The 13,363-nt window shown below is 52.3% G+C and overlaps 1 protein-coding gene across 1 annotated transcript; it reads left to right on the forward strand.

Annotated features, from left to right (window-relative positions):
* The first annotated feature begins 370 nt into the window (after positions 1-370).
* LOC120837074 lies at positions 371-1,801 on the forward strand. The gene has a single exon (XM_040206249.1). The coding sequence runs from the start codon at positions 386-388 to the stop codon at positions 1,799-1,801; it is 1,416 nt and encodes a 471-aa protein (XP_040062183.1). The 5' UTR covers positions 371-385.
* The last annotated feature ends 11,562 nt before the right edge of the window (positions 1,802-13,363 follow it).

Below are 13,363 nucleotides of genomic sequence, written 5' to 3' on the forward strand. Positions count from 1 at the left end.
GTGTTTTGTTTGTTCCTGCTATTTATTGTTCTGGAGAATTCGAGAATCATGTTGCTTGTTCCAGGCCCGAATGCTCTACGCGTCGAAGTTTCTACGCCGATTATTCCAGAAGACCACTCATGTACATAAGGGGCTCCGCGTGTCGAGCCACAGTCAGGCTGCGTGTCGTCTCTCCTCGGGCAGCTGCGTCCGCTGTCGTCTCGAAGCACGCTGTGTTGTTCCTGCTGTCACATCTAACGCCGAAAACCTCGCCGGTACGAGCGTCGAACTTCAACCTTTTTTTTCTGGGGCCTTCTGGGAGACGCCGAACATCGCCCGGTCTACCGCAAGCAAGCGCCGCGGGGGGCTCATGCAGAGCCAACCTCAGCCCCTTGCCGACGACGGAATGTCTGCTGGCCAACCTTCATCCCAAGTTGACAGGCCCACCTACCACCTGGAGCCGGAGCACGTGCCGTCGGGGACTCATCCGTCTCCCCGACAAGCTCATGAGGTAGCCGAATCTTCGGAGGACGACTCTACCTTCAAGGAAGGCATCTCCGATATGGACGACTCTGAAGGGTCCCAAGACTGGACCGAATCGCGAGGCAAAAAGCGGCGGCGGAAAAGTGGCGGCTCGGGCACGTCCGGGACTACTAGCCACAGGCTACTTGAAGAGGGGTTCACCGTCTTGTTCGCCCCCACCAACTCCGACTCGGTTGCGTCGCTCAGTCCATCCAAGCTTACAGAATACGTCGAATGTGCTGCGCCAGGTGCCGTCAAAGAAGTCCGCGTCAACAAGGCAAGGAACTTAATCGCGGTCGAAGCACGGACACCCAAGCTCAAGGGAGTACTCCTGGACCTCAAGGTACTCTGCACCACTCCTGTCCGAGCATTCCTCCCCAGTCCCCCGAACACCTGCATCGGGCTTATCAGGGACGTGGAACTCGGCCTTTCCGACGCTGACATCCGGAACCAGATACGGGCTCCAGTCAAGATCTGGGACGTGCGGCGACTTGGGGAGAAGTCTAAACTCGTGAAGATTGTCTTCCTCGGGAAGACGCGGCCCGACTCCCTCCTCTACGGACTAGTTCGAACTCCGGTCCTGCCTTTCAAGGTAAAAGCCCTGCAGTGTCGGCGGTGCCTCCGTTACGGCCATATATCCGCGGTCTGCAATCGTCCCCTGGCATGCGCACGATGCGGCGCCTCACACGACGGCGGGTGCGAATCACCCGAACCAAAGTGCATCAACTGTCGTCAGAGCCATGAGGCCACGTCCTCGTCCTGCCCAACCCGACGTCGAGAGGTCGCCATCTCGCGTTACCGCTCAGAAAACAACGCAACGTTCCGGGATGCTCGCGAAGCACTCCGGAACTCCTCGTCAGCCAAGTCAGACAAGAATTCACGCAGTGAGCAGGGTAGCACCCCCTCAGACAAGAATGTACCCCAAGACGCGCGTCCTTCCCCGACCGACACTCATGCACCGGCGGTTTCATCCCCTACCTGCCAAGAAACCGATGCCACTCCCGGCACCAGCCTCTCAGCCTCCAGCACCACGGTAAAACAGACCTGGGCAGAAACTGTCGAAAGCTCGAAACCATCCAAAGGCCGCGACACCCAAGCTTCTCGACAAGGCGCACCTGTGCCGCCATCTTCAGGCCACACCGAAGCCGCCGCCCCCTTCTCGCCGCATCCCTTCAAGTCCATTGTAACCATGATCTTTGGCGCCGTGCGTGACCTAATCCACATCCTGCCAACATCCTCGTTCCGTAAGTTCCTGGAAGCCGTCCTAGCGCTCGAGGGCATCATAAGGGCGCTGCTCTGAAGCTCGACTGACAGCGGTACCCTTAGCCCCGCTGATGCCTCCCTCAGTGCATCAGTCCCCTGCTAGAGGGCGACGACAGACCCCTGTGGCTCTACAGTGGAACTGTGCTGGTCTGCTGACCAGACTGGCAGAGTGGTCTCTCTACCTTCAACAATGGAAGATACCCATTTTAGCTCTTTGCGAAGCTGGTCTCCCAGGAAATCGCAGCATCCCTGGGTATTTTGCTTACAAAAACCCGTCCATACCAAGCTTTCCAAACGGCAGCGCTGCAATTTATATCCAAAAAGCTATCCCTCACCATGTCGTGGATGTCTCTGACCTCTGCACTGTTAACCGGGACCTCGTTGCGGTGCGTGCTGAGATCGCCGGGCGGCGCCTCACTATTATCTCAATTTATGTCCGCCCAGGAGGGGGCGCTGTTGAGGTCGCCGGCTTGATGGATTCCCTGCGCACCAGGATCACCGATCCGGTTGTGATCTGTGGGGACTGGAACGCTCATCATGCTCTATGGGGTGACACCAGAGAAGATGCAAGGGGCAGGATGCTGGCAGAACAGTTTGGAGAACATAACCTTGTTGTGGCCAACGACGGCTCCCCGACATTTTTCCGGCCACCCTGCACTTTCAGTGCCATCGACGTCACAGCCCATTCACCGGAGATCCCACTGTCTTGGAGGGTTGCAGCCGACACCATGGGCAGTGATCACTTACCAGTCTTCATCGACATCATAGGCCTACAACGTCCTGGGGTCCACGAGATCTCCGTCATTCACTGGGACCGGTTCCGAGACAACCTAGGGCGATCTACACGACCCCTCCTGGAGGCCATCAGCGACGCGGCGAAAGAAGCCACAATCAAGGCATCCGTACATACATCCTTCCCTGCACCCGACCTGACCCTTCTAAACCTGTGTGCAGCGAGACGGAGGGCCCAGAGACTTCTGCAACGTAAGGGTGGCGTGACCTTTAAGACCCTCTTTAACAGGATTGACGCTGCCCTACGACGCCATGCCAAAAAATGCTTCAAGCGGCAGTGGGATTTGATCTGCTCTTCGGTGGATGCAACCACACCAGCCCGGCGTATCTGGAGGCTTATGGACAGTCTCTCCGGGAAAAGAATGTACAGCCTCCCATTCGCTTCTCTGGCCCTATGCACGGGAAAGCTACAAGCGGCCCTGGCCGAAGACTTTGCTACTCTCTATGCCGCGGCAGTTTCCCAGCCAAAGCCGCGCTGCCATGCGGATAAAGCACCTTTCTGCATGGATGCCCCTTTTACGGAATCCGAACTGAGATCCGCACTGAGAGCCTCCAAGAGACGAGGGGCACCGGGACTAGACGGGGTCACGACGCAAATGTTACAGAACTTGCCAGATTCACGTATACAGGAACTTCTTTCGTCGTTCAATGATATCTGGGCCTCATCAGAATCTCCAGCGGTTTGGCGACTGGCATGGGTGGTCCCTGTACTCAAGAGTGGCAAACCAGCAGGAGACTTATCGTCCTACCGGCCGGTGTCCCTCACCTCATGCGTTGCCAAGCTCTTCAAGCGGCTGGTACACGCCCGCTTGATCTGGTGGCTGGAGGAACACAACCTACTCCCGTCAAATATAACTGGGTTCAGGTCCCGTCTTCCCGCACAAGACAGTATCCTGGACATTGTCAGTGCAGTGCAGCATGCAGCAGCTAGCCGTAAGTCTACCGTGGCGGCATTCTTCGATATTCAGGCTGCATTCGACAATGTGGAACCGGCATCAGTCCTGGCCCAACTAACCTCTTGGGGTATCACGGGAAGAGTTCAGGGCTTCCTCGAGGGTTTTCTTTCGAACAGATCAATCCAAGTCAAACTGAGCAACACACTCAGCCAGTCAAGACCGGTGCAACGCGGTCTACCCCAGGGCAGCGTCCTGTCGCCTCTACTCTTTAACATCGCCATTGCGGGCCTCCCAGCCGCTCTTCCCAACTCAAGGATCCCGATTGGCATTTCTATGTACGTGGACGACTTATGCATCTGGGTCTCTGGCTTCCGACACCCAACCTTGAGGGCCATAATGCAATCCGCCATAAACAAGATCCAGGCCTTCCTCGAGAACCAAGGTCTTTCAATCTTCGGTCACAAGGCAGCAGCCATGGTCTTCCCAGGAAGGAACCGCAGGTTGCGGGAGGTCAAGCTCCAACTGGACTCGCAGCCCCTGCGCCTTGTATCAAAGCACCGCTTTCTCGGCATTACTCTTCAGAACCGCTGCAAGTGGCACGACCAGATAAAGGCCGTCACGGCTTCCACCATCTCTTCCCGGAATGCTGTGCGCCGGGTCGGAGGGCAGAACTGGGGCAACTCTCCCCGATCCATCCTGACCCTTCATTCTTCTTTGGTGGTGAGCCGACTCATGTATAGCTTACCATACATGGACCTCCTCCCCAGTCAGGCCGACAAACTCGAACGGCTACACCGTGCGGGCCTGCGAACATCGCTAGGCGTTCCCAGAAGCGCCAAAAACGAGAGGGTGTATGAGGAGGCCCGGTCGCTTCCTTTGCACCTCCAAGCCTCCCAACGCCTTTTGCTGCAAGTCATTCGTCTAGGGGAGACTCATCCTGGCCAGTCCCTGATCAAGAGGTTCAGGACCCGAACTCAATCCAAACTCAGCCTCGCCACCAAGACCCTTGCCGCACTTGGATGGGAACCCCCCCAGATAATCAACCCGCACGGCAGGACACCCCCTTGGGAGGCAGGCCTGCAGTTAGCTGAACTCCTACCCGGCGTCCGCAAGAAGGCCAACACGCCTTCTCTGGTTCTCAAAGCAGCTGCACAAGAACAGCTAGCAGCAAGGTACCCTCGGCATCTACACATATACACGGACGGTTCGGTGGACAGGTCTCGGCAAAGCAGCACGGCAGCCTACCACATCCCGGACTTACAAAAAAACTGGAGCGCCCGCACTACTCACATGGTGTCGTCCACGACCGCCGAGCTGCTGGCGATCGCAGAAGCCCTGACTGCGACGAAGTCGCTGCCTCCACAACAAATCGTTGTCCTCACGGACTCACGTGGAGGAATTCAGCGCATACGCAAACCTGGTCCATGCCCCACTGCCAACGAGGTGAGACGGGTAGTCCGCCAGCTTGAAGAACATGGACACTCCATCTCGCTCCAGTGGGTCCCATCCCATGTGGGTCTCCGCGGAAACGAGATTGTGGACCGCATAGCCTTACGTGCCCACGACCTCTCTCCTACACTAAGGGCGCCTCCTAATCCCAAGCGCTACCAGCAAGCCATCCAGGCTTTCTTCTCGGATATTTCCCCCTGGAGCAGCTCAAAGCGGCCACCTTGCCTGACCCAGGGGTTAAAACGGTCCGACGCGACGCTGCTCTTCCGACTTAGAACAGGGAGCGCGTACACAGGGAAGCTCCTCCACCGGTTTGGACGCAGAGACACTCCACTCTGTCAGCGGTGTGCGGTCACAGAGGACGAGGTTCACATAGTCTGGGGCTGCCCTCTTCACGAGGAAGCTCGAAGGACGTTTCTCTCCGCCCTATCCTCACAACACATGCGACCGATGACAGCATCAGACGTAGTTTTCCCTGAAGGTCCCAGGCATAGAAGACGGATCATACAGTCCCTCCTACTGGGTTTCCTACGAGAGACCGGTCTAGCAGAGCAACTATGACGCCCCTCCTGCTCTTCCGCTAAGTGCCACTTGCCCAGTTCGGACTCGCTAACTGGCTCACTGAGACATGAATGCTGCTGGTTTATTTTGCCTTCCCCCCCCCTCCCCCCATACTCACCTAAGTCCCATCTTTTCCCCTCCTCCTATCCCAGGGCGGAACAACGCTTGCACTTTTGGCAAAGCTAACCCTGCCTTCCCCACATCACGACCCCCCCCCCCCCCCCCCGAGCCACAGTCAGTTTCGCCCCAGCGTTCGACTCTGCTGTTACGCCGACTTCGACGCGCGCGACGCTCTCTTATTATCTTTTGTACCCTTTTATTTTTGGAACAAGTTCGCCACATTAAACGTTTATTTATTCCTGTTTATTTCTTGTTTATTGGTCACCACCCGTGACACTATAAGTGAACTTGGGATATGAAAATGAGTGAATGGATAACAAAGAGAGCCCACATAATAGCCACGGCACTTGTCACACCTTCAAGTAGGTTGCGTTCAGAAAGACACTCAACGTTGGAAGACGCCTTGTTGACATTTTGAGAGGCCATCCTGCTCGGGTCACTGTAATCTCGGCCGACAGTTGCATTACAATCAAGCGTGCATTATGGCCGAGAGGGGCGGAAGGGCCAGGAGTGGCTCTGAGGCCGCATGAGGCATAACGGCCGAGAACTGCATTAAGGCCGATAGTCTCTGAATGAGCTGGTGTGGCCGCCTCCTCCGGGGTTGCGTTGCGGTTGACGACCGTAGTTGCCACCGTATTGGATAGGTGGTGCCACATATTCCTTTTCTATGTCAGTGCACGTTTTATCTCTCGGGGACGGCAAGTACTGCGTTTTTGCTTTCATTATTTTATACCTTACGGTTAATTAAACATGCAGTACTTTGACCGTTTCGACTAGCTTTTCTTTTTTGCTGCACTCCATGTCAACAATATTTGGCACAGGCCGAAGGCTATGCCCCCGTGAGCCAATTAGAGAGACAGAACGAAGCACGTGACAGTTCTCCAAGACAAAAATGCACTCCGACGGTGAGTTTTCATGTTTTGACATTCTGATTGACTGGCACTGTAGTAAGTTTTGCTGTTTGCAAGGAATGCTGGCTTTGCTCGCACGGCGGCTATCTTGTGTGGCATTTTTGTACGTTTTATTTTTAGAAACTTATAACTGAGTACGCGACAGTTATTTTGCAAGCTATTTTATAGCACCGATGGGTAGATTATATGAAAAAAAAAACCAGCAGTCACAGAGAATATACTGCTTACATTCAAATGCCCAATACATTCAACAAAAGAAAAAAAAAAAGATTCATGCCGAAACGTGTTTGGCTACGCCGATGCTTGACCAGATACGTTAACATTCGGAGTGGGACCGAAATTTTACCAAACGCCGTTTCATCGAACGCAGTTTTAACGAAAACCATTACATCGAAACCGTTTAATTGAATCCGTCTTATTGAACGCAGCTTCATCGAATGATTCTGAAGTAGAGTTGTACAGTTTCATCTTGTCAGCGATTTATTTTAATGGCTTGAAATATTACAGCTGACTCGACCGAAAGTTTCTGGCCTCGCTGTGATTATTCGACCAAACGGTTGCCAGATGCTGGGCAGCGTTGCAATTTCAACTATGCAATATTGACCACGCGTGATATTTTCTATGCTTCTCTGGTTCCAAAACTTACATTTGTTTCTCGGTCCCAGTCGATGAAGGTTTTAATATCGCATTCCAATATTAAGTTTTCTCAGTGTCATTTTTAGTTACCAATATGGCAAATCACGTCACTGCCGACTGCTGACCTAGGTAGTTTTCCCGTGACAAAGTGCCCTCTCGTCAATTGATATCATAATATTCTTTCCGCGAACCTCCCGGTTGAACCGCAAAAATGAATAAGAAGTTATGAAGCTCAGAAAAGCAAATAAATAAATAAAAAAATTCGGCTAGGCAAGGCCGGTATACCGACTGGGGGCGTAGCATGATTTCCCCGCGTGCAGAATCCCTGTCGCGAAAGCCCGGCTTTCTTAGCCCCACATTTCGAAAACCCCGCGTTTAATTACTCCGTCCCAAATTCTTCACGTGTCAAAAAACCCGTGCTCACTGCGCCGTACCCCCCTCTTCCCGCTTCAACCAGAAATGTTCCCTGTCCTAATTTAACCTGTTGAGCGCCTACTAAGGGTCTTGTAATTGAAAGAAAAAGAAAACAAAATAAGGTTAACTTAAATTGCCAAAAAATTTAGAATGACACACAAGTGGCCAAAATAATCATAAGTATGCATCACCTGTGACGAAGTCCAATGCCATAGAGGGATACTCAGACGCAGAGTTGTGAACTTTATTTTCCTAGATGAGTACAAATATTTTATTTTCCAACGACGTAAGAAGAATAGAAAGGGTGTTCGGTGCTGTGATAAATATGGGGCCATGAGCTGCGGTTTAACAGTTTTGACAGAACCCGCTTCGTCGGAACTGCGAATCCGCGCGTGCTTAAGAGCCGACGAAGGCTTCGGTTCAGTGCTTATTGATAATAGCTGTAACTTCAAATGTTTTGCCAGTGAATATAATTTTCTCTTCTAACGTCGCAAGACGTGAACATGTTTGGTGCACGCCTGAAGAACTGAAGCTTTATTCATTACTTGAGTTCCGGGTACCTCATGATTTCGTTACACAAGCTCGCGTGCACACCGTCTCTTAGTTAAAAGCAGAATGCTCCGCCGCCACGTTGAGGACTCGCCAACTGACGTGGGGGATTCGTGTCATGAGCTTCTGAAATTGGGGCTTTTGTAAGCGGGGCAAAAAAGACGGGGTGTTTGCCGCGGGGTATTTGACATGAGACTTTTGACATAGGGTGTTTTCGTGCACGAGCTCGACGAGTGCCGGCCGTGAAGGGTGAAAACAAAACCCCCTAAACCTCAGAATGTGTAGTCACCGACAAATACACTGTTAAAAATGCCCATACGTCTACTTTTCCGCAAAATACGTGGAGTGCCATTCATTGCGGGCTCCGAGGAGACCTCGGCGAACGACGAGACTGAGAACATGTTAAGCTTAAAAAATGAAGTCTGAGTTGTGTCACTGAGAGGACGTTTTATCCATCATGCTCAGTGTTGCGCCATCTTTCTTATTTGGCGGCAACTAAAGTCGTCAACCACAACGCAACCCCGAGACGGCGGCCGCACCAGTCCATTCCAAGACTATCGGCCTTAATACAGTTCTCGGCCTTTACGCCCTACTCGGCCTCAAGGCCAGTCCCGGTCCTTCCATCCCGCTCGGCCTTAACGCACTCTCGGCCTTAACGCACTCTCGGCCTTAACGCACTCTCTGGCCGTAATGCGACTATCGGCCTTAGTGGGATGCTTCCAATAAGTACCGAACTGACGGCAAAAAGAAAAGAGACAAAAGAAACCTTGACATTTTACCGTAGCGGGTCAAATATACAACAAGCAAAAAAAGTGTCTTCTTTTTCTGTCCAGTTTTCATTTTCTCGTATTTGTTATTTTCTTGACACTGAAGTCTGCATTGTTGTCGTAAGTCGTTTGCCGCTCTACGTTGCGCCTCAGTGTGGCAATCATTAGTTCCGTAAAACCACCCCTTTTGTTTGAGGATTTTGGGGGAAAACTCTAGGGAAAAAAGGGCGCCTATGGGAAGACGAGCGGGAAACATTCCATCGTACGAACTTTGGAGTGAAATATGAATCACAATCGGCACAAAAGCAATGTTTTCACGTGCTTAATCTAAGCCATCGTAGCTTATCGGAGCTAGCAAGAGGATTTGGTTTCTCGAAAGAATGGTCAAGTTTGCTCGTGCCACGCTCACACAACTTCACACCGAAAAACCTGGAAAACGTAGGAATGTCAAAAATATGTTTGAAATAATGAGTACAAGATACTCAAAAATGTAATTAAAATACAGTATCAAATACTCGCAATTAAAATTCTTTGCAAGATACCAAGATACTTCAAGACGTATTTGAAATACAGTATCTTCAGTTGAGTATTTGAGATAGGCACAAGTCGGGCGTCTTCCAGCTAATCGTTCCAGTCAGAGCTCGGGTGTACTTGCGTCCCTGCCGCGCTCTTCTCTTCTCCTTCTCGCTTAGTTTCTCGTCGCATAGAAACAGGCCGTATTTCCCTAGTCATTCAACGCCGCATCCAGGGTGCGTGATTGGTTTAGGTGGCAATGAAAAACGCACGAAGACGACGAGCGCCGTGACGATGCTTTTTTGGCACTGCTTAATTGGCGCCATCGGATCGTATATCGTCGGCTGCTGTCGGACTTGATAGAGTTTTAGGGAAACGTTTTGGCGCACCCTTCATGGCACGGTAAGCCCGACGGTACGAATTGCGCATATGCGAACCTTTTGTGGCAGCGCATGCGGAATGCGTACCGGTGGGCCCATCGTACCGTATCGGATGTGCAAAAACGATTCTCTAAAACTGTGTTAGGAAGTTTTAGGGAACCGTTTTTTGCACATCCGATACGGTACAATACGTCCGGTACGAACTGCGCATATGCGAACCTTCTGTAGTATCGCATGCGGAGTGCGTACCGGAGGGCCCATCGTACCGTATCGGATGTGCAAAAACGATTCTCTAAAACTCTCTGTTAGGGAGTTTTAGGGAACCGTTTTTGCACATCCGATACGGTACAATACGTCCGGTACGAACTGCGCATATGCGAACCTTCTGTAGTATCGCATGCGGAGTGCGTACCGGAGGGCCCATCGTACCGTATCGGATGTGCAAAACGATTCTCTAAAACTCTCTGTTCGGGAGTTTTAGGGAACCGTTTTTGAACATCCGATACGGTACAATACGTCCGGTACGAACTGCGCATATGCGAACCTTCTGTAGTATCGCATGCGGAGTGCGTACCGGAGGGCCCATCGTACCGTATCGAACGTGCAAAAACGATTCTCTAAAACTCTCTGTTCGGGAGTTTTAGGGAACCGTTTTTGAACATCCGATACGGTACAATACGTCCGGTACGAACTGCGCATATGCGAACCTTCTGTAGTATCGCATGCGGAGTGCGTACCGGAGGGCCCATCGTACCGTATCGGATGTGCAAAAACGATTCTCTAAAACTCTCTGTTCGGGAGTTTTAGGGAACCGTTTTTGAACATCCGATACGGTACAATACGTCCGGTACGAACTGCGCATATGCGAACCTTCTGTAGTATCGCATGCGGAGTGCGTACCGAAGGGCCCATCGTACCGTATCGAACGTGCAAAAACGATTCTCTAAAACTCTCTGTTAGGGAGTTTTAGGGAACCGTTTTTGCACATCCGATACGGTACAATACGTCCGGTACGAACTGCGCATATGCGAACCTTCTGTAGTATCGCATTAGGAGTGCGTACCGGAGGGCCCATCGTACCGTATCGGATGTGCAAAAACGATTCTCTAAAACTCTCTGTTCGGGAGTTTTAGGGAACCGTTTTTGAACATCCGATACGGTACAATACGTCCGGTACGAACTGCGCATATGCGAACCTTCTGTAGTATCGCATGCGGAGTGCGTACCGGAGGGCCCATCGTACCGTATCGGATGTGCAAAAACGATTCTCTAAAACTCTCTGTTCGGGAGTTTTAGGGAACCGTTTTTGAACATCCGATACGGTATAATACGTCCGGTACGAACTGCGCATATGCGAACCTTCTGTAGTATCGCATGCGGAGTGCGTACCGGAGGGCCCATCGTACCGTATCGGATGTGCAAAAACGATTCTCTAAAACTCTCTGTTCGGGAGTTTTAGGGAACCGTTTTTGAACATCCGATACGGTACAATACGTCCGGTACGAACTGCGCATATGCGAACCTTCTGTAGTATCGCATGCGGAGTGCGTACCGGAGGGCCCATCGTACCGTATCGGATGTGCAAAAACGATTCTCTAAAACTCTCTGTTCGGGAGTTTTAGGGAACCGTTTTTGAACATCCGATACGGTACAATACGTCCGGTACGAACTGCGCATATGCGAACCTTCTGTAGTATCGCATGCGGAGTGCGTACCGGAGGGCCCATCGTACCCTATCGGATGTGCAAAAACGATTCTCTAAAACTCTCTGTTCGGGAGTTTTAGGGAACCGTTTTTGAACATCCGATACGGTACAATACGTCCGGTACGAACTGCGCATATGCGACCCTTCTGTAGTATCGCATGCGGAGTGCGTACCGGAGGGCCCATCGTACCGTATCGGATGTGCAAAAACGATTCTCTAAAACTCTCTGTTAGGGAGTTTTAGGGAACCGTTTTTGCACATCCGATACGGTACAATACGTCCGGTACGAACTGCGCATATGCGAACCTTCTGTAGTATCGCATGCGGAGTGCGTACCGGAGGGCCCATCGTACCGTATCGGATGTGCAAAAACGATTCTCTAAAACTCTCTGTTCGGGAGTTTTAGGGAACCGTTTTGCACATCCGATACGGTACAATACGTCCGGTACGAACTGCGCATATGCGAACCTTCTGTAGTATCGCATGCGGAGTGCGTACCGGAGGGCCCATCGTACCGTATCGGATGTGCAAAAACGATTCTCTAAAACTCTCTGTTCGGGAGTTTTAGGGAACCGTTTTTGCACATCCGATACGGTACAATACGTCCGGTACGAACTGCGCATATGCGAACCTTCTGTAGTATCGCATGCGGAGTGCGTACCGGAGGGCCCATCGTACCGTATCGATGTGCAAAAACAATTCTCTAAAACTCTCTGTTAGGGAGTGTAAGGGTTCTGGGAAAGACGGCTGGTTTCTCGATCGGCCGGGCGACGGTCGTCTTGTCCGGCGGCGTGTATGATGCTCCCTCCCCGGTCGTTTTGTGTAGTTTTGCTTTTCTAACGGGGGACCGCGCGGGTCTTTCTGCCGACGCGGCCCCCTGGAGAGCGTCTTCCTGTGTCTCCCCCATCGGGATGACCCCTCGGGAAGAGATGTTGTTTTTTATTTTGAATCTGGAGGCTTGCGCATTCTACGGGGCTTCTTGGGTTTCAACCTGGGGGTTCCGGAGAGGCGCCGCTATGTCTGCAACGGGATGCACGGACGAAGTTACGGAGCTGTCGGCTGTAGTCCGTTGGCAAGTTAACGAATGTGTATCGACGCCCTTGCCAACTATTGGACGGTGGATATCACGTGGCTCCAGCAGAGCTTTGAAATGATTGGTTGATCCTCGCCCGAGAGTGAGGGGGTCAGCGTCTTCAAAAGTCCGTGACAGGGGAGAGAGAAGCCCCCTTTCTGGCTTGGACTTGGACTAATTTGGAGGACGGCGAATTTCCTTTGCTTTGTATATACTGTGTACAATAGCTCGCCACGTCTAAATAAACAGTTTAGACGAAGTCCTCCCGCATCTGTCGCACTCTTCTGATCGCCCACCGAACAAGGCTCATCAAACGATTGGCCCCGCAAGACACCGCCGGGCAGTCATCATCTATTCAACCAAGGGACGAACCTTTACTGGCGCAGCTCGACAGCGATGAGTGAGCCTCGGTGACGATCAGAGGATCAAGAAGGCGACAGAGGTGGTCCAGCTGAAGCTTCCTGGCTGGCCAGGTGCTTGAACGGAGCGACCGACGGAATCCGCCGACAAGCAGCGCTGAGCGTCAGGGAGCGGCACTGCCGAAGCGGACTGGCCGGTGGAAAGCGGCGCATGCGGCACATCGACGGAGAGAAAACCACCTGGGTCATCGGACAGCAACGCTGAACGACCGGTGGCTGAAACCAGGGACCTCGAGGGTCAGGAGTTCCGACGCCGAGGCCAAGGACGACTACTGAGGACGCAATATCCGGGGTCTGGGCGTCAAACTGCAGCAACGTTTGCGCCGGGTGAGTGGGATTTCTTGCGTCGGGTCGAGGTTGGCATGGCTGGTAGTTGGCGGGGCTTATGGTTTTGACGCGTCAGATGCTGGCCGAC

Source organism: Ixodes scapularis, unplaced genomic scaffold (assembly GCF_016920785.2).
Source record: "Ixodes scapularis isolate PalLabHiFi unplaced genomic scaffold, ASM1692078v2 PGA_scaffold0__279_contigs__length_252992795, whole genome shotgun sequence".
In the NCBI taxonomy this organism is placed as follows: Eukaryota; Metazoa; Arthropoda; class Arachnida; order Ixodida; family Ixodidae; genus Ixodes; species Ixodes scapularis.